This window comes from Loxodonta africana, chromosome 3, assembly GCF_030014295.1.
Source record: "Loxodonta africana isolate mLoxAfr1 chromosome 3, mLoxAfr1.hap2, whole genome shotgun sequence".
In the NCBI taxonomy this organism is placed as follows: Eukaryota; Metazoa; Chordata; class Mammalia; order Proboscidea; family Elephantidae; genus Loxodonta; species Loxodonta africana.
In genome coordinates, this window is record NC_087344.1 from 64,249,516 (window position 1) to 64,276,823 (window position 27,308).

At 37.8% G+C, this 27,308-nt stretch overlaps 1 protein-coding gene across 6 annotated transcripts in view; it reads left to right on the forward strand.

The window, feature by feature from the left end:
* EPB41 (erythrocyte membrane protein band 4.1) overlaps positions 1–27,308 on the forward strand; it is a 223,027-nt gene that overhangs the window by 134,272 nt on the left and 61,447 nt on the right. For all 6 annotated transcript variants that reach the window (XM_064281587.1, XM_010595142.3, XM_064281589.1 and 3 more), the window contains exons 7-9: positions 1,588–1,806; positions 17,780–17,867; positions 25,323–25,475. In XM_064281587.1, the coding sequence (XP_064137657.1) occupies positions 1,588–1,806; positions 17,780–17,867; positions 25,323–25,475 (460 nt within the window). The remainder of the gene's footprint in view (positions 1–1,587; positions 1,807–17,779; positions 17,868–25,322; positions 25,476–27,308) is intronic.

Genomic DNA, 27,308 nt, shown 5'->3' on the forward strand with positions numbered 1-27,308 from the left:
TTCTATTAAAGTGTTAACAAGAAAAGAAAATGAAAAGGCAGTATATTAGAAAGCGTTCTACTGTACATATTTATATCCATAGCATCTTGCATGGAGCCTTATACATAGTAGGTGCTCCATAAATGTTAAATTGATCTGTTAGTTGTCGAGAAACTTGCTTTCTAATTCTGATTTTGCTGCCAACTATCTGATTTGGGGATTTTGGACAAGTTCACAATCTCTGGGCCTCAGTTTCCATATCTCTAAAATAAAGGAGTTTACTAAGTAAATTCTTAAAAAGAATGATTGTTAAATTCTGTGAAAGTCTGAACCATTTTTTAAAATTATTACTCATTGTCCAGTCACCCTTAATACATTCTTGAAGTTGAGATGCAATATTTCTGCCCGAAAAAATTATTTTGGTTGTTTCCTTTTCACAGGTTATATTTGTCTCTTAGTGTTACTACTTACTCTTCTTTCTTCACCCAGGTTTATTATGTATAAAACAAAAAAAAAATCCGTAAAGATTTTTATAAATAACCTATATTTTAGAGGAGTTTAAGGTTCTTATGACTTGTGTGGCATTGCTCTGACTTAAAAAAAAAAAATGTGTGTAGTAACTAGTTATAGATAGAAAAAACTTGTTAATGAATATTTTTCAACAACTTATGGTCAAAGCAGGATATCATTCTAACTAATAGAAGAATTGTCAGTTTAATCACACTTTCCAACTTGGCTGGTAAAGCAGTCTGAACTGGTCAACTCAGTTAGAACAAGTGCTAAGGGGGCAAGGGTCATAAGTGTGAACATTCTACTGACAGAGAAGTGTCTAGTACACAGTTGGGGCATTCGGTTGATGTTTGTTGAACAGAGCTGTTCTAACCCAGTCTGAATAGTTTAGCACATAGGTAAAATCAGGCTACAAAGTAGCTGATCATAGTCTGTAGAAGGCTGCATGCAGCTTAGCTCATCTTGGAGGAAAAATACCCCAAAGGTCCATATCCAGTGAATAAGAGTCAATAACATCAGCTCCGTGTAAGAAAGATGATATCCGCACAGTTGGCAAAGCAGTTGTGATAGATAAGAAAAAGCCCGGTTTGGGAGTCAAACAGCTTTTATTACTGTCTGCTGTTGAGCAAGCTAAGCCTCTGAGGCTGCCTCCTCATTTATTATCTGACAGTGATATCTACCTCGCAAGTTTTTTTGTGAAGATTAGATGAGATAATTTATGTATATATGGTACTTTATACACTAAGTATTAAAATACTAATTTCTTTACCTCCTTCAGACTTTTCTTAGTTTTTCCTCTTTTCTTTCTAAACTACTTTTTTGTTACAGAGTCCAACATGGTTATAGTTTTTTTTAACTTTTTATATGGAAAAATTTCCAACATACAGAAAGGAGGAAATACTAGTACAATAAACAACCACTACCTAGATATAATGATTATTAGTATTTTGTCATATTTACTTGGTATCATTTTTTAATCTCTTTCCTTTTTTTCCCCTCTACTTCCTTCTCTCCCTTCCCCCTTTTCTTCCTTTTTCTCTTATACATATTGTTATTGTTGTTGCTGACATGGCAACATTTTTTCTTTTTTGGCTGTAGATATTATTTGTGTCTTCAGCTTCGGCAGGACATTGTTGCGGGACGTCTGCCCTGTTCCTTTGCAACCTTAGCGTTGTTGGGTTCTTATACCATCCAGTCTGAGCTGGGAGACTACGACCGAGAACTCCATGGTGCGGATTATGTTAGCGATTTTAAACTGGCTCCAAATCAGACCAAGGAACTTGAAGAGAAGGTCATGGAACTGCATAAATCATACAGGTGAATATGGCTCCAGGGTTTGTTCTGTGCTTGTTTGGGCAATAAATTTAAACCCTTGACCTGTTACTGATTCAGTGTTTGCCATAGAGGGAGCATGATGCAATAAAGTGAACCTGAGTTCAATTTCCTCCACTGTTTGACTTTGGGCAAATTATTCAAACCCTCTGAACCTCAGTTTTTTCGTGTGAGTATTGGGAGTTACTTTGTAAGATGAAAACTAAGTGAGGTAATATATGTAAAGCACTTAGCACAGTGCCTGGCACATAGTTGGTACTCCATAAATGGTAGTTATTATTATTGTTGCCATATTTTCCCCCCAGATTTTAAACTTCTGATACTATATTAGAGTCCCTGAATAGTGCAAGCAGTTAATTCACTTGGATGTTAACTGAAAGTTTGGCGGTTTGCATCCACCCAGAGGTACTGCAGAAGAAAAGCCTGGCAATCTACTTCCAAAAAATCAGCCATTGAAAACCCTAAGGAGCACAGTTCTATTCAGATGCACATGGGGTCTCCATGAGTCAGAATCAACTCGATAGCAACTGGTTTTTGGGTGTATACTGTATTAGGTACCTTGAGATCATTGGAGCAGGGGTTCTTAATTTGGAATCCATTTACCCATGGATAGGTTTTAGACAGCCCATGAAATTCCTGAAGATATTTTTAAAAGTCTTTATGTAAATATGGGACAATGTGCGTTTCTCCTGGGAAATGTGCTTTCCTCAGATTCTAAAAGGGGCCTAGGGTTCAAAAAGAGGTTAGGAACCCATCACATCAGAGGAAAAGCATGTTAATATACTAACATGATAATCAATACTTTAAACTGTTTCAAAGGGAGAGATAGAGAGACATTTGTTCTCTTCACTTGTACTGTTAACTCTCCCCTGTTACCTGCTTCCCCACTGAACATTTTATTCAGGCTGACTCCACAGAGCAAACTAAAAATGTTCAGAAAGTTGGGGGATGGATGAGTGGCCAATCCAAATTATTCAGTTTATTAAATTTATTGACTATACTGCTGTGTTTACAGAAACAGTTGGTAAAGTTGGTAGGCATTGTAACAGTGATCAAGAGCAAGGGTTAATAGTCACACTGAGGTGGGTTGAAATGCTAGCTCCACTTGTGACTTTAGACAGTTCACTTAACCTCTCTGAGCCTTATGCTCCTTATGTGCAATAGAGATCATTACCTAAGAGAAATAGGGTGGTTGCTAGGATTAGAAAGATAATATGTGTAAAACACTTAATACATGTCCTGCACATAGTAAAGATTCAGTAATGTTGGCTAGTACTAAAGTGCCAGAATAATGTTTCTTCCTACCAAACATCCCAATTGTTAATTGAATGACATGCTACGATTAATAGCTAACTTTTAGAAGCTGCCTTAACTTATTAATGTGAATGTCTGATATTGGGCGTGAATTAGTACTCTGAGTTATGTTAGCATCATTAGGTTTCCAAGCTCCAAAGGGTCACAGTGCTCAAAGAGAAATACCAAGAGTGGTCTTGGTAGGCTTGCCATGAGAGTAACAAATGTTCTGTCTAGCTGTTGAGCTATCTTTTTTTCCTTGAGGTGGTTCCAATAGTAGGACTGCATGAATTGGGATACTTCAAATAAGACAACTTTAACTGCAATTAGGGTTACATAACAATATAAGTTTTTGTATGAGAAACTGACTTGAATTTTAAACTTTCACTTAAAGCACAATAAAAAAAAAAAGAGAGAGAGCTTTAACTCAGGGTGCCTTGATTCTGGATGCCCCATTGCCCCTGTAGGTTTAGGTACCTCACTCATGAGAACCAAAATCAGAGCTGCTTTAAAGCTTACAGCCTACATAACGTAGTCTTACAAGAATCATGCAACTAACATGGGATCAAATTATTTCCAAAGACAATTGTTGAGATTTGCTTTCCAAGTTGGTACAACATTCCATTGTACCGTTGTCTGGGGCTACTAAATACACCATTTTCAATTTGTTGATAATTGTAACTTAAGGATGTTGTATTGTTTTTGGAAACTGTAAAAAATACTTTTATTTATACTCTGATTATGGTTTTTTAAATTTATATACATACACACAGAAGAAAGTAGCAGAACGAAACAATCGATTGAAATACTTTGATTTGTTAGAATGGCAGAATTGTAGGGGAATGTTCTTTTTATTTCTAATAATTTTTATTAGTAGTATTATCATCTTTGGGCAATCAGTAAAGCAGTAAAAGAAAATATTTTACTGCTGCCATATAGCGGGACAACAGAAATAATTTTTAATTAAACAGTAGTGCCAGATTATGATCGATACCATAAATCTATCTCTAATAAAATTTTCTTTTTTAATTGTGCATTAGGTGAAAGTTTACAGAGCAAATTAGTTTCTCATTAAACAATTAATACAGATGTTGTTTTGTGACACTGGTTTCCAACCCCACGATGTGTCAACACTCTTCCCTTCTTGACCTTGGGTTCCCCATCCCCATTTGTCCAGCTTTCCTGTCCCCTCCTGCCTTCTTGACCTTGCCCCTGGGCCGATGTGCCCATTTGGTCTCATATACATGGTTGAACTACGTGTGTTATTGTTTATTTTACAGGCCTGTCTAATCTTTGGCTGAAGGGTAAACCTTAGGAGTAACTTCAGTACTGAGTTAAAAGGGTCACACACAAAAAATACAGACTTACTGGTCTGACAGAGACTGGAAAAACCCTGAGAGTATGCCCCCCGGACACCCTTTTAACTCTGATGAATTTTTTAATGGTTATTTGATCATAATAGAATCTCAGATTTGGGAGGACTTCATATAGCCTTAACTGTCTTCCAATGCTTGACTCTCCTTTGTAGCATTGCTGCATAATCATCATCATAATTATAAGCTAATTATTGTTTATTATTTTGTGTCAGATACCATGCTATGTGCTTTATGTACAGTATCACATTTCATCTTTATAACTATGTGTTGAGCTAGGCCAATGTTTCTCAAAGTGTGGTCCATAGACCCCTGGGAGCCGTCAAGTTTCTTTCAAGGGGCCTATGTACTTAAAATTATTTTAGTAATAAGATGTTAAATGGGTGGAACACAAATTAAGGCAGTGGCATCAAACAGTACTAGTAGCATTTTTTCCATCAACATACAGTTGCAGTTAAAAATAAAGTCCAGTTCACATAAGAATTTCTTTGATGAAACAGTGAAAATTATTAATTGTATTAAATTTTGAATACATTTCTATTTAATATTCTGTGTGATTAAATGGGAAGGACATATAAAACATTTTTGCTGAGTACTGAAGTAATAGTTGCCTTGAGGAAAAGCACTTGTGCACTTGAATGGGGGCTGAATTAGCCACTTTTTTTGATGGAACACCATTTTTACTTAAAAAAAAAAAAACAACTGACAAATCATTCAGACTTAGTTTTTGGTAGGCATTTTGTTGAAGATGAATGAAGTGACTACTTGAAGGAAACCACTGACAGTATCTGTTGTCAGTGATAAAATTCGGTCTTTTAAGATCATGTTAACTGCCACCATGATCTTGACAGCTTCCAAATACTTAAAGACTTGTCTAATAAGGTTGATGGTGATGTAAGTGTGTTTTTTTATATTGTATAATGAAATGTGTCAATATTTGGAACACCTGCATAGCTTAGTGAGCCAGTATATTTCCAGATATATGGAATACATGATGTAACAAAATAATACATGGCTAAAAGATCCATTTAAAATGTAAGATAGACATATGGATTTTAATGTAACAGAGAACAAAAAGTTCATTGATGGTTTTTAAGATTTCACATTGCAACTAACCTTTACAAAGCTGTCGTTGCTGAGTTTTGGTGTAATAGTAGAGTATTCTTAATTATCAATCTTTTCTTTTCTAGCTATTTAACTGTATGAGAATAAATTTTCTTAATATACTACACCCCAATCAGCATATCACAACAGACTGTAGGAACAGATATGAGAATCTAGCTGTCTTCTATTAAGCCAGACCATAAAGAGATATGCAGATATACAAAATGATGCCACTTTTCTCACTATATTTTTTGGGGAAAATATTGTTGTTGTTTTTTTAAATATGTTTTTCTTCACTAACTAGACAATAGATAAGTGGTAACTTTGATGAAGGGTAAGACAGTACACAATTCTGGGGAAGTCAGCACAATTTGACCAAGGCAAGGTCACGGAAGCTTCATAGACACATCCAGACTCTATGAGGGACCAAATTACTGGGCTGAGGGCTGGGGACCATGGTCTTGGGGAACATCTAGGTCAACTGACATAACATGGTTTGTAAAGAAAATGTTCTACATCCTACTTTGGTGAGCAGCATCTAAGGTCTTAAAAGCTGGTGAGAGGCCATCTAAGATAACTCCACTGGAGCAAGGGAGAATGAAGAAAACCAAAGATACAAGGGAAAAATGAGTCCAAAGGACTAATGGACTACACCTACCACAGCCTACACCAGACTTCAGTCTAGCATAACTAGATGGTGCCTGGCTATGAGCACCAACTGCTCTGATACAGATCACAGTAGAGGGTCCTGGACAGAGCTGAAGGAAAATGTAGAACAAAATTCTAACTCACACACAAAAAAGAACAGACTTACTGTTCTCACAGAGACTGGAGAAACCCTGAGAGTATGGCCCCTGGACACCCTTTTAACTCAGTACTGAAGTTACTCCTGAGGTTCACCCTTCAGCCAAAGATTAGACAGGCCCATAAAACAAAACAAGACTAAATGGGCACACCAGCTCAGGGACAGGGACAAGAAGGTGGGAGAGGACAGGAAAGCTGGTAACAGGGAGCCCAAGGTTGAGAGGGGGAGAATGTTGACCTATCATGGGGTTGGTAACCAATGTCACAGAACAATATGTGCATTAATTGTTTCATGGGAAAATAGTTTGCTCTGTAAACTCTCATCTAAAGTACAATAAAAAAATGTTTTTCTTGTTAAAATGTAATAGGTTTATTATTGTTACTTTTTAAAGACAATGAATATTTTAAAATTTCTCATTTGGTAAATATTGATAGATATAGCATACATAAAGAAAAACTCATTGGAGTTGACAATTATTGTTTAGAGAGTAAAGGGGTCTTGAGGCCAAAAATTTGAGAACCACTGAGAATAGGCAGTAGGGCATAATAGTCTAAAGCATGGGCTCTGGAGTCAGCTTTCTTTACTTTGAATTCAGATTCCATTCCTCATTAGCTCTGTGACTCTTAGGAGGTTACTTAAGTTTCTAAGCTTCAGTTTTCTCTTCTGAAAACCGAGGGTAATAATTTGAATTTTGTGATTTTTAAATCAGAAAATTCATGTAAATTGCTTAGCACAATGACTAGCATATAGTGAGAGTTCACACATTTGCTAGGGTAATAATTCTTATCCACATTTTACAAGTTATGAATGTGGGTCTGGGTTTGGAAAACCACCCTTTGGAACTTAACAGAATTTAAACCAAAACAAGTGAGGCAATCTGGAAGGGCAGATGGGTATGATCCAATTGATGTTTTGTTAGATATGTGGATAGAAATTGAGCAATAATGGATCTCCGTGACTAGAAAGTTTAGAGGTCTGGCATCCACATTTACTTGCTCCTTTTTGGAAAGATTGGCAGTCCTCACAAACAGAAACTCAAACAAATTTTAATTATGTCCAGTAACATAATAATGTAACTCATAGAAATTTCTGCCGAGGCAGAAGCATTTTATTATGCATTGAAAAGTACAAATACCACCTGGCTCCCCAGATAAACAGAAGATAGTCTATGTAAATGGAGACCTTAGTGGTGGCCCCTTGCCCAGACAATGACTTTTAGGCTATAAAACAAAAACCCAGTGCTGTTGATTCCAACTCATAGCAACCCTATAGGACAGAGTAGAACTGCCCCATGGAGTTTTTAAGCTATAATTAATACTTAAATCTATCATAGCAATCAAGCTTTAATATTAATTGCCCTCCATTTATGGGTACTAGGAAAGTATGTAAACTTGTCAGTTAGCCACCACTTAATTATTTGAAATCACAGCCCTTAATTAGGAGAGGTAACAAGCACTATTAAAAGGCTGTCCAGTAGTGTTGGAGCTCACTGAACAGCACTATCCTGACCCCACTTGCTCAGAAATAATTAAACATAGGGAAACTTTGTTGTAATTTCTCTTTTTAACCACTGCCAAAGCTCCCTGGTTAGACACTTTTGGAAGCTATTGAGCTTATAAGTAGTAAGTTATTAGATGTTATTGAATAATTCAACACAGTACCATTAATGGTTTAGAGGTATCTAATCTCTTCCTGTAGCCACAACAACAGACTCAAATATACCAGTGATAAGAAGATGGTGCAGGACTGGGCAGTGTTTCATTCTGTTATATACTAAGATGCCGTGAGTCAGAGCCAACTTAATGGCAACTAACAACACCACCCTTCCCAGAGCTGGTTTATTGTTACTTTCAAGGTTCCTAGAAATTTTAGGAAACACATTGATCTTTAAAATTTTAAGTTGAAAATAATTTACGTATCAAGTTTGTAAAAGCATATGTTGTGTTTACATGCATAGATGCCTGTTGGTGGTAGGATTATAGATTTTTTTTCTTCTATATTCTTAATGGAGCCCTGTTGGTACCAAATTTGATACAATGAATGTATATGATTTTATAATCAGGTAAAGCTTCCTGAAACAAGTCTGTTCTAAAGCCATTAGGTGGGCAGAGCACGGTATACATGCAGAGGGGCAATCTGTCTTGGGGTATTAGGGCCCAAGCAGGGTGAAGGAGTCCCTGGGTGGTTAAATGGTTAACCAGCTGCTAACCAAAAAGTTGGAAGTTTGAGTCCACCTGGAGGCACCTCCTTTGGAAGAAAGATCTGGTGATCTACTTGGAGCCCTGGTGGTGTAGTGGTTAAAAGCTCGGCTGCTAACCAAAAGGTCAGCAGGTCAGATTCACCAGATGCTCCTTGGAAACCCTGTGGGGCAGTTCTACTCTGTCCTGTAGGGTCACTATGAGTTGGAACAGAGTCGATAGCACTTAACAACAGCAACGCAACAAGCAGGGTGAGAAGAATGTCCATGGGGTGTAGGGCAGCCTGGTATGAGGAATTAGAGCCCAAACAGAATAAAGAGGAAGTTCATCTGTAGCGTACCTGGTAGCAGGTATCAAAGGCCGAGTAGAGTGAGAAGGTCATTTAACTGACATGGAGGTAGGACCTGTGTGGGGTATGGAGGGCATCTACATGGGATGGCACCTGATGTAGGATTTCAAATCCTGGGCAGGGTAAAGAAGACAGCTATGGAAGGGGTGGCCTAACATGGACAGCTAGAACCTGAGTGAGGTAAAGAGGGCATTTATGTGCTGGGCAGTAGCCCAGCATGGGGGATTCAGAGCCCAAGCAGGATGAGGAGGGCGTTCATGTAGAGGGGCAACCTGGCATCGGGGTCAGAGCAAAAGTGGGGTGAGAAGGGCATTCACATGGGAGAGGGGTCAGTTGCTGTAATGACAGATTGGTTATATACAGGCGGATTGATCAAATTAATCCATATATTGAGGATAATGGAAGCCAGGTTTCTCACTGGAGGTATAAATATGGAAAGGGAGAAACTAATATGAGCCCTGTGGTGTTTCGTTAACATTAGAGGTTTCAATGTGAATTCATGGTTTTCAGTAGATAGGTAGATTAGATAGATAGATAGACACATAACTAGGTAAATGTGTGTGTGTGTATCCTGACTATACATTGAGAGGACTTGGAAACAGTAACACTCAATGGCAATGAGCATGCCCATATCTTAGGTTCTCAATTTCATCCTCCACTAAAAGTAACCAGGGCTCCTTGAAGAAATGTCTGATTCCAGGACAGAAAATAGGAACATACAGATGATCCTGGAACATCTTATGCCAGGAAACAATGAAGTGCTCAAAGAATGATAGGAAATCATCAAAAGGACACAGAATCCAGCTTGGAGAACCTCCCACTGATGAAATCTGGGGCAATTTAAGCTTTAAAATAAGTAAGGAAAATAATTTATTACATCATATTGAATACAATGAGAATTCATAAGTCCATACTGATATAAATAAGTAAATTAATAAATTGAAAGTTTGATGAGGAATAAGATATTTAAAAGGTTTTGAAATACATTCCCACAGAATTCTTATTAATTATAAAGAGGTAAAGAGTAATTTCACAGAGGAGAAGTCTGGCAGACATCAGTGACCAAAGTGAACATGAATCAGTGATGAAACAAATTGAAGTCATGCACCATCTGATAGGATGTAGTGAGAATACAGTACCATTCTGTGATATTCCTGTCAAAGAACCATAACCTGAATCAATTCATGGGGAAACATCAGATAGGCCCAAATTCAGGGACATTCTATATAGAACAACTGGTCTGTAATTTTCAAAAGGTCAAAGTCACGAAAGTCAAAGATGAAGGACTTGTTCCAGATTGAAGGAGACTAAAGAGACATGAAATAAATGCAACTCATAGTGCTAAATTGCATCCTTCTGCTATAAAGAAATTTTTGGAACAATTGGCTAAACTTGAATGGAGTTTGAGGATTAGATGGCAGTAATACATCAATGGATCTTAGCTGAAAACAGAGAATACCAGAAAGATGTTTATCTGTGTTTTATTGGCTATGCAAAGGCATTCGACTATGTGGACCATAACAAATTAGGGATAACATTGCAAAGAATGGGAATTCCAGGACACTTAATTGTGCTCATGTACATAGACCTGTACATAGACCAAGAGGTCATTGTTCGAACAGAAAAAGGGATACTGCATGGTTTAAAGTTAGGAAACGTGTGTGTCAGTGTTGTATCTTTTCACCCTAATTACTCAGTCTGTATATTGAGCAAATAATCCGAGAAGCTGGGCTATGTGAAGAAGAATGCAGCATCAGGATTGGAGGAAGACTTATTAACAACCTGTGTTTTTGTGCAAGCAAGATGACACAACTTTTCCTGCTGAAAGTGAAGAGGACTTTAAGCACTTACTGATGAAGATCAAAGACCACAGCCTTCAGTATGGGTTACACCTCAACGTAAAGAAAACAAAAATCCTCACAACTGGAGCAATAAGCAACATCATGATAGATGGAGAAAATATTGAAGTTCTCAAGGATTTCATTTTACTTGGATCCACAATCAATGCCCATGGAAGCAGCAGTCAAGAAATCAAATGACGTATTGTTGTTGTTGTTAGCTGCCATTGAGTTGGTTCTGCCACTGAGTTGGTTCCAACTCATAACGACACTATGCACAACAGAACGAAACACTGCCCGGTCCTGCGCCATCCTCAAAATCATTGTTATGCTTGAGCTCATTGTTGCAGCCACTTTGTCAATCCACCTCGTTGAGAGTCTTCCTCTTTTCCACTGACCTGTACTCTGCCTAGCATGATGTCCTTCTCCAGGGACTCATCCCTCCTGACAACATGTCCAAAGTATGTAAGATGCAGTCTCGTCATCCTTGCTTCTAAGGAGCATTCTGGCTGTACTTCCTCCAAGACAGACTTGTTCGTTCTTTTGGCAGTCCATGGTATATTCAATATTCTTCGCCAACACCACAATTCAAAGGCGTCAACTCTTCTTTGGTCTTCCTTATTCATTGTCCAGCTTTCACACACATGTGATGCGATTGAAAATACCATGACTTGGGTCAGGCGCACCTTAGTCTTCAAGGTGACATCTTTGCTCTTCAACATTTTGAAGAGGTTCTTTTTTTTTTTTTCTTTGCAGCAGATTTACCCAATGCGATGCATCTTTTGATTTGACTGGTGCTTCCATGGCTGTTGGTTGTGGATCCAAGTAAAATGAAATCCTTGGCAACTTCCGTTTATCATGATGTTGCTCACTGGAGATTGGTCCAGTTGCGAGGAATTTTGTTTTCTTTATGTTGAGGTGCAATCCATACTGAAGGCTGTGGTCTTTGATCTTCATTAGTAAGTGCTTCAAGTCCTCTTCACTTTCAGCAAACAAGGTTGTGTCATCTGCATATCACAGGTTGTTAATGAGTCTTCCTCCAATCCTGATGCCCCGCTCTTCTTCATAAAGTCCAGCTTCTCGTATTATTTGTTCAGCATACAGATTAAATAGGTATGGTGAAAGAATACAACCCTGACACACACCTTTCCTGACTTTAAACCAATGAGTATCCCCTTGTTCTGTCCGAACAACTGCCTCTTGATCTACGTAAAGGTTCCTCTTGAGCACAATTAAGTGTTCTGGAATTCCCATTCTTTGCAATGTTACCTGTAGTTTGTTATGATCCACACAGTCAAATGCCTTTGCATAGTCAATAAAACACAGGTAAAAATCCCTCTGGTATTCTCTGCTTTTAGCCAGGATCCATCTGACATGAGCAATGATGTCCCTGGTTCCACGTCCTCTTCTGAAACTGGCCTGAATTTCTGGCAGTTCCCTGTCGATATACTGCTGCAGCCGTTTTTGAATGATCTTCAGCAAAATTTTGCTTGCATGTGATATTAATGATATTGTTCTATAATTTCCACGTTCAGTTGGATCACGTTTCTTGGGAATAGGCATAAATATGGATCTCTTCCAGTTAGCTGGCCAGGAAGCTGTCTTCCATATTTCTTGGCATAGACGAGTGAGCACCTCCTGCACTGCATCTGTTTGTTGAAACATCTCAATTTATATTCCATCAATTCCTGGAGCCTTGTTTTTCACCAATGCCTCCAGAGCAGCTTGGACTTCTTCCTTCATTACCATTGGTGTCTGATCATATGCCACCTCTTGAAATGGTTGAATATCGACTAATTCTTTTTGGTATAATGACTCTGTGTATTCCTTCCATCTCCTTTTGATGCTTCCTGCATCGTTTAATATTTTCCCCATGGAATCCTTCACTAATGCAACTCGAGGCTTGAATTTTTTCTTCAGTTCTTTCAGCTTGAGAAATGCCGAGCGTGTTCTTTCCTTTTGGTTTTCCATCTCCAGCTCTTTGTACATGTCATTATAATACTTTACTTTGTCTTCTTGAGAGGCCCTTTGAAATCTTCTGTTCAGTTCTTTTACTTCATCAATTCTTCCTTTTGCTTTAGCTGCTTGAAGCTCAAGAGCAAGTTTCAGAGTCTCCTCTGACATCCATCTGGGTCTTGTCTTTCTTGCCTGTCTTTTCAATGACCTCTTGCTTTCTTCGGTATGATGTCCTTGATGTCATTCCACAACTCGTCTGGTCTTTGGTCAGTAGTGTTCAGTGCGTCAAATCTATTCTTCAGATGGTCTCTAAATTCAGGTGGGATATACTCAAGGTCATATTTTGGCTCTCATGGACTTGCCCTGATTTTCTTCAGTTTCAGCTTGAACTTGCATATGAGCAATTGATGGTCTCTTCCACAGTTGGCCCCTGGCCTTGCTCTGACTGATGATATTGAGGTTTTCCATTGTCTCTTTCCACAGGTGTAGTCAGTTTGATTTCTGTGTGTTCCATCTGGCGAGGTCCATGTGTATAGTCGCCGTTTATGTTGGTGAAAGAAGGTATTTGCAATGAAGAAGTCGTTGGTCTTGAAAAATTCTATCATTCGAACCCCGGCATTCTTTTTATCACCAAGGCCATATTTTCCAACGACTGATCCTTCTTCTTTGTTTCCAACTTTTGCATTCCAATTGCCAGTAATTATCAATGCATCTTGATTGTGTGTTCAATCAATTTCAGACTGCAGCAGCCGATAAAAATCTTCTATTTCTTCATCTTTGGCCCTAGTGGTTGGTGTGTAAATTTGGATAATAACTGGCTTTCCTTGTAACCGTATGGATATTTTCCTATCACTGACAGTGTTGTACTTCAGGATAAATCTTGAAACATTCTTTTTGATGATGAATGCAACATGATTCCTCTTCGAGTTGTCATTCCCAGCATAGTAGCCTATAGGATTGTCCAATTCAAAATGGCCAATACCAGTCCATTTGAGCTCACTAATGCCTAGGATATCGATATTTATGCGTTCCATTTCATTTTTGATGATTTCCAATTTTCCTAGATTCATACTTTGTACGTTCCAGGTTCCGATTATTAGTGGATGTTTGCAGCTGTTTCTTCTCATTTTGAGTCGTGCCACACCAGCAAATGAAAGTCCCAAAAGCTTTACTCCACGTCATTAAGGTCAACTCTATTTTGAGGAGGCAGCTCTTCCCCAGTCATCTTTTGAGTGCCTTCCAACCTGGGGGGCTTATCTTCCAGCACTATATCAGACAATGTTCCACTGCTATTCATAAGGTTTTCACTGGCTAATGCTTTTCAGAAGTAGACTGCCGGGTCCTTCTTCCTAGTCTGTCTTAGTCTGGAAGCTCAGCTGAAACCTGTCCTCCACGGTTGACCCTGCTGGTATCTGAATACCGGTGGCATAGCTTCCAGCATCACAGTAACAGGCGAGCCCCCACAGTACGACAAACTGACAGACACATGGGGTAATGATGTATTGCATTTGGTAAATCTGCTGCAAAATACCTCTTTACAACTATGCATATGAAACTAAATGGGCACACCAGCCCAAAAACAAAGACAAGATATAAATAAGTAAATTAACAAATTGATATAAATAAGGGACAGGAAAATTGGATGAATGGAAACGGGGAGCCCAAGGTTAAGAAGGGGAGAGTGCTGACACATTGTGGAGTTGGCAACCAATGTCGTAAAACAATTTGTGTGTTAATTGTTTAGTGAGAAAATAATTCTCTGTGTAAACTTTCACCTAAAGCACAATAGAAAAAGAACATTGTATAAGGAAAGTAACCATGACAAAAAAAAAAAAGACCTCTTTAAATTGTCAAAAAGCAAAGATGTCACTTTGAGAGGGACAAGGTGTGCCTGACCCAAGCCATGGTATTTTCAATTGCCTTGTATGCGTGCAAAAGCTGGACAATGAATAAGGAAGACCAAAGAAGAATTGATGCCTTTGAATTGTGGTGTTGCCGAAGAATATTGCATATACCACGGAATTCCAAAAGAATGAACAAATCTGTCTTGGAAGAAATACAGCCAGGATCCTCCTTAGAAGTAAGGATGGCGAGACTTTTTTTCATGTACTTGGGACATGTTATTAGGACCAGTCCTGGGAGAAGGACATCATGCTTGGTAAAGTGGAGGGTAAGCGAAAAAGAGGAAGCCGCTCAATGAGGTGGATTTACACAGTGGCTGCAACAACCAGCTGAAACATAGCAATGATTGTGAGGATGGCACAGGACCAGGCAGTGTTCCATTCTGTTGTACATAGGGTTGCTATGAATGGGAACTGACTCAATGACACCTAGCAACAAAAACAGTGTATCAGTTACTCAGTTGAGGATGCCACAGGTCCGGGCAACATTTGGTTCTGTTATATATGGGGTCTCTATGAGTTGGAGCCAATGGCACCTAACAACAATGATGTATCAATATTAATTTCCTGGTTTTGATGGTTTCCTACATAACCTCAACACAGGGGTATTGACAGTCAAGTTATTCTCAAATGGTTCAGGAAAAATTCTTTGTATTGTACGTAACTTTTAAATTTAAGGGTATTTCAAAAAATTTTAAGTTACAGTGAAACCTGTGAGAGCCAAAACTTGATGGCACTGCCTTGTTTTCCGAGTCCCTCCAGTTTTCTGCCTTTGCCAGGGTGCAGACTTACACTCTATTAGTGGAAAATATTTGAGTTTTCCTTCTCTGACAGGTTTCCACCTCATAGGTTTCCGACTTTCACAGGTTTTACTGTATTAAACTTTAAAAATGCAAGAAGCATCAGCCAATCTTCAAAGATAAATATTACTTTCAGCTCACAAAGAAAGCCATAGCTTTAAAGATCTCTTCTTACCACCTGCCATTAATATAGTAATCGACTCGACGGCAATGGGTTATGGGTTAAAGCATGCTTATTTATAGAAGTATTTATATAGTATAGTTTAAAATTAAAATCTGTTTTTAAATTGATTGACCCACTAATGTCCCTTCTCTTTCTTTGATAATAATATAGGGTTGGAGAAAGGAGAAATTTTATCACGATTGCTTCATTTACTATTTCGAAAGTTGTTTTCCAACTCAAGTGATCCAAATTGTTTTCTCTTTGTTTTATGAGCTGTATTTAGAGGCCACTGGACTATCAGAAAACTAAGATTGCAATAAAAATAAACATTTGTAATTTACAAAGCAGTTTTACAACCATTATCTCATTTGATCCTAGTAGTCATATACATTCCTTCAGCAAAGACAAGGACAAAAAAAGATGTCTATCCTAGTCTCTGGAAGAAGTCCTGGTGGCAAAGCAGTTAAGAGCTCAGGCTGCTAACCAAAAAGGTCAGCAGTTCGAATCCACCAGCTGCTCCTTGGAAACTGTACAGGGCAGTTCTACTCTGTCCTATAGGGTCACTGTGAGTTGGAATCTAGTTAACAGCAAAGGGATTTTTTTTAGTCTCTGGAAGTATGTATTATTATGATTCTTACTTGATAGCTAAGAGACTGAAAATCACCACTTTTCAAGTACAGGAACCAGGATTCCAGCCTGAGTAATGTGATTTGAGTCCTGATTTAAACTAGCTGCCTCAAACTAGGAGTTGTAAACTGCTGGTGACCATGTGATCCCTCAGAGTCACAGTTTCTTCATCGCAAAATGAAAGAAGGTGTTGGACTCTATAATCTTCAATCTCTATTCCAGCTTCGAAATCCTAAAATTCATCCCATCAATAATACTAACAACCACAAAAAGCATAACTGGGAGTAACCTTAACTAGAATAGTGTATATGAAATAAACAAGAACAATAAAACTTTGCTGAGATGTTTTTAATGATTGAATTTACAGACTTCCATATAGGTTAATTTTCCCATTTCCTTTTTTTTTTTTCAATCTTCAATTTTAAGTCCATTAATGAATAAAATTAAGGTGTGACGCTTTAGAGATTGTGGAAGAAGTTTATTGAGAGAGGTTGAATCATTAACAAATCTTCAGCTTCTCTTGCAGGTTTTTTTTTTTTTGTCCCAAGAAACCTTTGTTCTTTTTAATGAGGGTAAAGACAGATGGGCTTGGAAGTGATTTTTCATTGTTAAATGAAGAGGCACTGCTGCTTCATATAGTTTGAGGCATCCTATGAGAAACAGACATTCACATGGTTTTTCTTTGGGGATGTGGCTGCGTTATCGTTACTGTGAAGTTCTATTTGTTGGTCTGAATTGTGCCGCACTAGGAGTGATATCTTCATCTTGAAAGCTCAGCATAACAGCTCATGAGCACTTTTCAAAAGAGGGGAAACTTGTAAAGAAGAAGGAAAGATCATCACAGTGAATGTTTAGACAGAGAGACTGATTGTTTTCAAACAAATCTTATTCATTACGAGCCTGGTAATAAAGACATCTTAGTAACAGAGAAAGCAGTCTCATTATACGCGTACTTCTATTAACCAAATTGTTTTGTTTAGATCAGTGAGCAGGACACCATCTGTTACCAGAAATTTTCTTTTCATCCAGCCTGCCCCCATTAAATGACCCTAGTTAAGTAACTTCAGCTTCCCCCTGTTTAATTTCCATAATAACTCAATTCAGGGTTATGGAGAGAAAAAGGCAGCTAAGAGGATATTGTAAATTACACCATGCTCTCAGAGGATTTAATTTGGTTACCCCCTTGGCAAGAAAAATTAGTAGGAGGAGTTTATGTATGTTGGAGAAGAAGGCTGAGAAGAGGGAGGGGCAGAACTGATGGTTGAAGAAGAAGGTAGCTTTAAGGAAATTGTTTAATAGGTCTTTGTAAAAATATGAGCTTTTTTTTCCAGATAGTTTTTTGGTGACTTTTTGTTTCCCCAAGATCTCATTTTCTAAGATATATTTCAGTTATTTAGATGCAGGTAATGAGTGATAAGACTATGAAATATATCTTATATATATATTGGTATGAGCATATCTAGGTGTTTTTATAAAGTACAATGAATATACAAATGTTATTACCATGAATGTTAACATGACACTGAGAGTTACTGTTTTTATTCCTCAAAGGTCCATGACTCCAGCTCAGGCTGACCTGGAATTTCTTGAGAATGCCAAAAAGTTGTCTATGTATGGAGTTGACCTTCATAAAGCAAAGGTAATGATAGCTTTGGCCTTTGTTAATATGTATGTATCAGACCTGTGTCCTATAATACTTCTTATTGACTTCACCTGGAGTATTTAAAAATGTTCAAAAGAGATGGTAGTTCTACATTTAGATTTTTTAAGTGTATCAATTGAATCTGGCCGCTTAGCAATTCCACCATCAGAGTGAAGTTTTATATCCAAGCCATTGTAAGAATCAAAAGATATAGCCCCTAGAGGAAAAGAAATTATATTTTCCTAAAGTGCTAGGATCTCTGAACACAGTTAACATTTGAAAATGTCAGGTGACAGCAAGGCGTGTCTCACAGCTATCATCACCTACGTCAAAATCACCTGAGGTGTTTATTAAATATACAGATTCTTGAGTTTCTCTCCAGATTTACCGTACTACTTTGGAGGAGAAGAGACTTCAGGGTGTCTAGATTTAATGACCCTTCCAGATGATTCTTATTCATGCTGAATTTGAGAACCACTGGCCTTAGTGTAGTAGTTCTCAATGTGTGGTTTCTGAACCAGCAGCATTTTAATCACCTAAGCAGTTTGAAGGAGCTCTGGTGACACAGTGGTTAAGTGCTCGGCCACTAACGGAAAAGTCGGTGGTACGAACCCACCAGCCGCCCCACTGGAAAAAGATGCAGCAGTCTGCCTCTGTAAAGATTTACAGCCCTGTAGGGCAGTTGTACTCCTAAATAGTCGAAATTGACTCAACGGCAGTGAGTTTGGTTTTTACGGTTAGGTGGTTCGAACCCACCCAGCGACTCTGCCTAGGAAAGACCTGGAGATCTGCTTTAGTAAACAGTACAGCCAGGCAAAATCCTATGAGACAGTTCTACTCTGTCACGTGGGGTCACTATGAGTCAGAAATCTATTTGATGGCACTCAACAACAACGATGCAACAATAAGAAACTTGTTAGAAATAAACATTTTCAGGCCCACCACCCCAGACTTACTGAATCAGAAATTGGGGTCGGGGCCCAACAACCTGTGTTTTAATAAACTCCCCAAATGGTTTTTATGCACACAGAATGAACCATAGTGACTCATTTGAGAACCAAAGGGTTAGGAAGTTGGGAATGAGCTTTAATCCTAGTTCTGCCTAATACAAACTAGCAGTATGAATATTTAAGGCAAGGTGTTTGACGTCTCTTATCTTCAGCTACTAAAATAGCTGGCGAGGTTGAGGGATTATGAGAAACAGGGTTCAAGGGATGATGTGAGACATATTCAGAGATACTTAACTAGGATGCATGATGAGAGGACTTAAAACCATGCACAATGAGAAACGATCAAAGGAGTAGGGATACTTAGTCCTGAGAGGAGAAAGTTTAGGGAAAACATAATAACTGTCTTCATGTATTTAAAGGATTGGTGTGTGCAATAGAGATATTGCTGTAGCTCTAATATATAATACTAGAGCCAGTAAAATGGGGAATACTACTGGGCACCTCAATTTGACATATTGTCCAGCTGGGCCACCTCAGTCGGTAGTGAGCTCCCTGTCTCTGGAGGTTTTCCAGGATAAGCTGAATAATCACTTGGTAGTAGCATTTGGAAAAGGAAATTCAGTCATATCTTGGGTGATTGGATTAAAATGACCTTTAAGGCTTATCCTGGCCCTGAATATGTGATGTCTAAAGTCTCTTCCTTATTTAAATTCTATTAATTCTAGTAAAATTTCATTGAATTTTCGTGTTTTTTCTTGAAACGTTGCTCCAGATTGTTTTGGGCTGGGTGCTGTAACTTCTATGAATCTGTAAAGTAGATGATGGGAAGATCAGTACATCAGACCAAGTGCATTTCCAGAATTGAAATTGTTAGGTTTTGCTACTCAGTTGCTGCCGGAGGCTGGTGTCGATTCCACAGTTATCAAGAATGGATGAAGGAATCAGGCAGCATGATCCTTTCCCAAATGTTGTAAAGCAAATTATTTCTCTAAAACATATCATTAAGAGAGATATAGTTGTACTCATGGGCTTTAAAAACTTAAGAGGGCATCCTTTGGGAAATCCTCACTTATGTACTCATCGAATTGTAACTGTATATCTGTATATCATTTCTATTTCACCACTGTGCTTGTACATAACACATGTAGGCACTAAGTTTCTCTATACCTGTTTTGGGGAAAGACTTATAAGGTCAAGAAGCATTTAACTCTGGGTTTTGATTCCTTAGCTAAATAAATGCTTAGTTGTACAGATTAACTCAGGTGAAATTTATTTTCCTTGAATTACAGACATAGATGTATTTTTTTAAGTTCCGTAATAAAAGAGGAATGTAAACATGGTTCTGTTTTACCTTATTGTTCCCTCTTGGCTTGGGGGATAATGTCAATAATTTAACATACCTAACCTCAATTATTTGAAGTCATCAAGGGTTTCATTTTACTTGGATCCACAATCAACACCCATGGAAGCAGCAGTCAAGAAATCAAAAGACTCATTGCATTGGGCAAGTCTGCTGCAAAAGACCTCTTTAAGATGTTCAAAAGCAAAGCTGTCACTTTGAGGGATAAGGTGTGCCTGACCCAAGCCATGGTATTTTCAGTCACCTCATAGGCATGCGAAAGCTGGACAATGAATAAGGAAGACTGAAGAAGAATTGACACCTTCCATTTATGGTGTTGGTGAAGAATATTGAATATACCATGGGCTACCAGAAGAACACACAAATCTGTCCTGGAAGAAGTACAGCCAGAATGCTCCTTAGAAGCGAGGATGACGAGACTTCGTCTCACATACTTTGGACATGTTATCAGGAGGGACCAGTCCCTGGAGAAGGACATCATGCTTGCTAAAGTGAAGGGTCAGTGAAAAGACCCTCAAAAAGATGGATAGACACAGTGGTTGCAATAGTGGGCTTAAGCATAACAACAATAGTAAGGATGGCGCAGGACCAGGCAGCGTTTTGTTCTGTTGTCCATAGGGTCACTATGAGTCAGAACTGACTTGACGGCACCTAACAACAACAACAACATCAATTATTATAAGAATCTGAGACTTTGTCATACTGAGTTTATGCAGGAATAGAGTCAATTCCTATACTTAAACCAGAGTTCAAGTTGACTCTGACTCATGATGACCCCATATGTGTTAGAGTAGAACTGTGCTCCATAGGGTTTTCAATGGCTGATTTATTGGAAGACCTTTTTTCTGAGGCACTTCTGGGTAGACCCAAACTGACAACCTTTCAGTTAGCCACCAAGAATGTTAACTGTTTCACCATCCAGGGATTCTAACTCCTATACTTACCTACCTTGATTTCTTACCAACAATGATTTCTGAAGAGAAGACGACTTTACCATTTAAAAAAAAAAAAAAAAAACAGAATTATTATTGTATGTGTATATTTGGTGGTATGCATAGCCCTAAGCCCTGGCCTGCAGGAACTCATGAGCTAAGACACATGTGGTCTGTTGCCTTAAACACATGTACATAGGATATGCAGCTACCACTGCAGAATGGCATGATTAGATGATAAATAAGTAGGCAGTGAAGTATATTTTATCCTACACTCAGTGACTATGCAGGAATTATTTGCTGATTATGATAGCGATAGGTTGCAGTAAATGTATTTTAAAATTGAAAGACCAAAGTAAGAATATAAATGCTTATCCTGGAATTTTATGTGCAGACAGACAAGGTAAAAATGAATTAGTGTCTCTTTTTTAATTATTAAGAAAAGCCTTTTTGGTGGATGCAGAAGCTTAGCTTTATGAGATCCCTTTTCTTCCAAGGAGACTTGAAGCTCAGTCTGTTCTCCAACTTTGCTATTCAGTTGTAGAGGGAGTGTTGTGAAGGTAGGTGAGGTGTAAGTCCATTGACATTTCACAGAGGCTTTAGGGTGGTGGGGGTGGCAATATTGCTCCTTATATCAGTTGATTCCTTCAGTGAGTAAGATGTGTGCATGTACATGATTCATGAACAAAAGAAAAGCAGATATTCCCTCAGAGTCACTAATAGTGAATGAAATAACTGACTTGTCTATCAGATGGAATACATAGGAATCAAATCGACTACATCTGTGGAAAGAGACAATGAAGAAGCTCAATATCTGTCATAATAAGGCCAGGGGGTGACTAAGGAACAGACCATCAATTGGTCATATGCAATTTCAAATTGAAGCTGAAGAAAATTAAAATAAGGCAACGAGAGCCAAAGTATGACCTTGAGTGTACCCCTCCTGAATTTAGAGACCATCTCAAAAATAGATTTGACACATTGAACACTAATATCCAAAGACCAGGCAAGTTGTGGGATGACATCAAGGATATCATACATGAAGAAAGCAAAAGATCATTAAAAAGACAGGAAAGAAAGAAAAGACCAAAATGGATATCAGAAGAAACTATCAAACTTGCTCTTGAATGTAGAGTAGCTAAAGCGAATGGAAGAAATAATGATGTAAAAGAGCTGAACAGAAGATTTCAAAGGGCAGCTGGAGAAGACAAAGTAAAGTATTATAGTGAAATGTGCAAATGAGGAGAACACACTTGGCATTTCTCAAGCTGAAAGAACTAAAAAAATTCAAGAGTCGAGTTGCAATATTGAAGGATTCGATGAGCAAAACATTGAATGACACAGGAAGCATCAAGACAAGATGGAAGGAATACACAGTCACTGTACCAAAAAGAATTGGTCAATGCTCAACCATTTTCAGGAGGTAGCATATGAACAAGAACTGAGGGTACTGAAGGAAGAAGTCCAGGCTGCACTGAAGGCATTGGTGAAAAACAAGACTGCAGGAATACCAATTGAGATGTTTCAACAAATGGATGCAACACTGGAAAATGCTCACTCATCTATGCCAAGAAATTTGGAAGACAGCTCCCTGGTCAACCAACTGGAAGATATCGGTATTTGTGCCCATTCCAAAGAAAAGTGATCCAACAGAATGCAGAATTATCAAACAATGTCGTTAATATCACATGCGAGTAAAATTTTGCTGAAGATAATTAAAGAACAGTTGTAGCAGAACATTGATAGGAACCTGCCAGAAATTCAAGCTGGATTCAGAAGAGAATGTAGAACAAGGAATATTATTGCTGATATCAGATGGATCCTGGCTGAAAGAGAATACCAGAAAGATGTTTACCTGTGTTTTATGACTATGCAAAGGCATTCTACTGTGAGAATCATTACAAATTATATATAACATTAAAAAGAATGAGAATTCCAGAACACTTAATTGGAACCTGTACATAGACCAAGAGGCAGTCATTCAAACAGAAAAGGGCATACCTTGTGGTTTTAAATCAGGAAAGGTGTGTGTCAGGATTATATCCTTTCACCCTACTTATTCAGTCTGTATGCTGAGCAAATAGTCTGAGAAGCTGGACTATATGAAGAATGTGGCATGAAGATTGAAAGAAGACTCATTAGCAACCTGTGATATGCAGATGATACAACCTTGCTTGCTGAAAGTGAAGAGGACTTGAAGCACTTAAGTGATGTAGATCAAAGACTATATAACCTTCAGTATGGATTACACCTCAACATAAAGAAAACAGAAATCCTCACAACTGGACCAACAAGCAACATCATGATAGATAAAGAAAAGATTGAAGTTGTCAAGGATTTCATTTTACTTGGATCCACAATCAACGCACACAGAGGCAGCAGTCAAGAAATCAAATGACGTATTGCATTGGGCTTATCTGCTGCAAAAGACCCCTTTTTAAAGTGTTAAAAAGTAAAGATATCACTTTGAGGGCTAAGGTGTACCTGACCCAGGCCATGGTGTTTTCAGTCGCCTCATATACATGAAACGCTGGACAATGAACAAGGAAAACTGAAGGAGAATTGCCTTTGAATTATGGTGTTGGCAAAGAATATTGAATATACCATGGACTGCCAGGAGAACGAATACGTCTGTCTTGGGAGAAGTACAGCCAGAATGCTCCTTAGAAGTGAGGATGGTGAGACTTCATCTCACATACTTTGGCCATGTTATCAGGAGGGACCAGTCCCTGGAGAAGGATATCATGCTTGGTAAAGTAGAGGAGGGTCAACGAAAAAGAGGAAGACCCTCAACAAGATGGAGAGACACAGTGGCTACAACAATGGGCTCAAACAGCAACGATTGTGAGGATGGTACAGGACCAGGCAGTGTTTCATTCTGTTGTACATAGGATTGCTATGAGTTGGAAACAACTTGACAGCACCTAACAACAGCAATGGTTGAAAATTTAAGTCTAATGTATGTTATTACTAAAATACCTTGAAATTCCTTGATTTATCCACCTACATGAGTAAAGATTGATTTAAATCAGAAACAAAGAATTTGTTGATATTGTCATAATAAATTATGAACAATAATTTGGACAGGTAACAAACAAACTCATTGTAAATATTTTCCAAGTGTGTTCTCCATAACAGTATCTCGGGTGATAACAGAGATGATCAAATTACAGTTTTCGCCCTCAGGGACTGGACTGTAATTTTTTCCTGATTATAAAGGATATGCATGCACACATGTATCTGGGTATTATTCATTCCTATTTTTTTTTATCTATATATGCCTAGAAAATGGGATAATCCTGGAAATCTTTCTGCTGTTATTAAACCAAAACCACACCTGTTGCCATCAAGTCGATTCCGACTCATAGGGACCCTATAGGACAGAGTAGAACGGCCCCATAGGGTTTCCAAGGAGCGCCTGGTGTATTTGAACTGCTGACCTTTTTAGTTGGCAGCGAGTGCTTAAGACTGTGGAAGAGGGGTAAAATTTTTCTTTATATTTTACATATTTTGTATTTTTTTGAGTTTTCTACATGAATTAGTATTTTTATTTTAAATGAAAAAATACATTTATATCATAATTTAAAAGTATAGAAAACTAAAATGCAAAATTTCTCATGATCATACCAGCTAAAGAATACTATTGTTAATATTTTGGTGTATTAATCTTACTTCTGTGTATTTTTTATATTAAGATCAAATTGTATGTGTAATTTTATCCTTTATTTCACTTACCATTACAGCATAATTATTTTTCCATGTTTCCAAAATTCTATGTAACTATATTAATGATCATATCGTATTTTGCTATATGAGTGCAGAATAATTTTTTTTTATTATTTAGATATTTAGATTATATCTAGTTTTCTACTCTTAACATAACACAGTATTTTCATGTATAAAGCTTTGTCTGTAATTTCAGTTATTTCCTTGGAATAGATTATACAAATAGAATTACTGAGTCAGATTAGGACATTTTTAAGAAGTTTGTGATAGGTAATAACATTGATTTTTTTAAAATATCGTGTAATAACAAAATTATTACATAGACTGAATATTCCTATGGATTGTGATTGTTTGGTTAAACCTTATTTTTTGATGTATGCCTTATAACTTTTTGGTTGTTGATATCTTCAGATTATCTAATAATAGACACCAATATGTTAAGCACTTTGCTGAAGATTGAAATGCTAATGTTTTTCTCTTTCAGGATTTAGAGGGAGTGGATATCATCCTGGGTGTTTGCTCTAGTGGCCTTCTGGTTTACAAAGATAAGCTGAGAATTAACCGATTTCCCTGGCCCAAAGTGCTGAAGGTTTCATACAAACGTAGCAGTTTTTTCATCAAGATTCGGCCTGGAGAGGTACAGAATCCTTGTTTCTTCCTCCTGAATCTAGCACAGACCAGGCCTAAAACATCTCTTCGTTTCCTGTTTTCCTTGTTATGTCACTTAAGAGATTTCTATAGCCAGCTATTTAAAGGCTGATAATTCTGTTTTCTAAATTAATCAGTCCTGGGATGCTTCTCCTCCTTACTGCTGGTCTTCTAGATATTTCTCTTCCTGTAAGTAAACATACTGTGGCCAAAAGTGAAACTGGGATTGATAAATTTGCTTCTTATTTACTCCAGGTAAAAACTTGGTAGAAAAATATTTTCAAATTGACTAGCATGAGATTTTAAAATTACTTGTAGGGTTAAATTACTCATGTTTTTATATCATTAACCCCTTACCTCGTATAATTACGATTTATTTGTACGCATAGTGCTTAATAGTTACTGGGAATGTGTTCTAGGGCCAAGTTCTCATTTTTACGAGTTGAATTTCAACTTTATGCCAGATAACTCAGTTATTAGTCTGTGGTCAAGTTTTAGGATGTACTGATGCTGGCCAAATTTAACTTGTATATTTTAAAAGGCTGTTATGAAAATGCTGTCATGGTATAGTGGAATCAAACTTTCTTTTAAAACTTCTAGGTCCTGCTCTGCTGCTTACTAGCAGAAGATTCTGGACAAATCTAAGGCTCAGCTTCTTTATCTTTCAAGTGGGATATTTCCTCCCTTACAGTTGATTTGAGGATGAAATGAGATGGCATCCATGAAAGCTATAAACAGGAAAGCCCCCATACGCATGTAGGGTGGCTTTTGTGTGTATGTGTCACCATCTGCTGGTGAAAAATGGCTCATGATTTGAGCATGGAAAATACTGGATGTGTACCCTTAAAATTTTGGGGTAATGATGATCATTGTAATGATATCATTATATCACTATAATTATTTAACTGTGCCTAGCACAGAGTGATCAGTGTCTTCTCTCAAGGAGTTTCAAATCCAAGAGTCATTCAGTTAACAAATATCGAGGACTTCCCTTGTGCCACTGGGCAGTATTCTAGGTGATAAGAATATAGCAGTTAAAGAGTCCCATCCTTCAACAATCTTACATTTTAATGTGGAAAGGCAGTAAATAAACATATACATACAAACATTAATAAATAAGAAAATGGGACAGTCCTTGATTTTTATAAATGTAAACTATACAACATATACTAAAAATTCAAAGTTTTTATTTAAGAAAGTAGTCAGGAACAACAGTAGGATTTTGAGAGGTGGTGACTACAGTTGTTTAGGAGATGATTTAGAGGTAGCATGGTGCAGTGGAAACAGTGAATTCCTGGTTCTGCCACTTAATAGCTGTGAGACTGAGCAGATAACTTCCCAGGCCTCAGGTTTTTCACCTGTAAAAATATAGATGATAGTGTTATCATAGTGTTATTAACAATAGTAGGCCCTCAATAAACGTCAGTCTCTGTCCTGTAAAGTATGTCTAAGGCAGAGATAAAGAGGCAAGAGACCACCAGGACAGTGATTTTAGGAGCCCCGGCCAGATGCAGTTTGGTTTAGTCAAATAGATATCTAGATAAAGTAGTGATCAATCAAAGGAAAAAAAGATAAAATATTTAATAATTAAAAAACTGTGTTTGAGGCAAAATCTTTAGTTCCTATTATTAACTCCTGCTGTATAGCAATATTGATTGCTTGGACAAATCATGTGCTGATGATTGAGTAGCCTGGCATCCCAAATGCGGACAGTGACTAAGGAAGAGCAATGTCTGGACAATCAAAAGGTGACTTTAATTATGACTCAGAAAAATGTCCAGTGTGTGTATGTGTGTGTGTTCTGAATAAAAATAAGATGTAT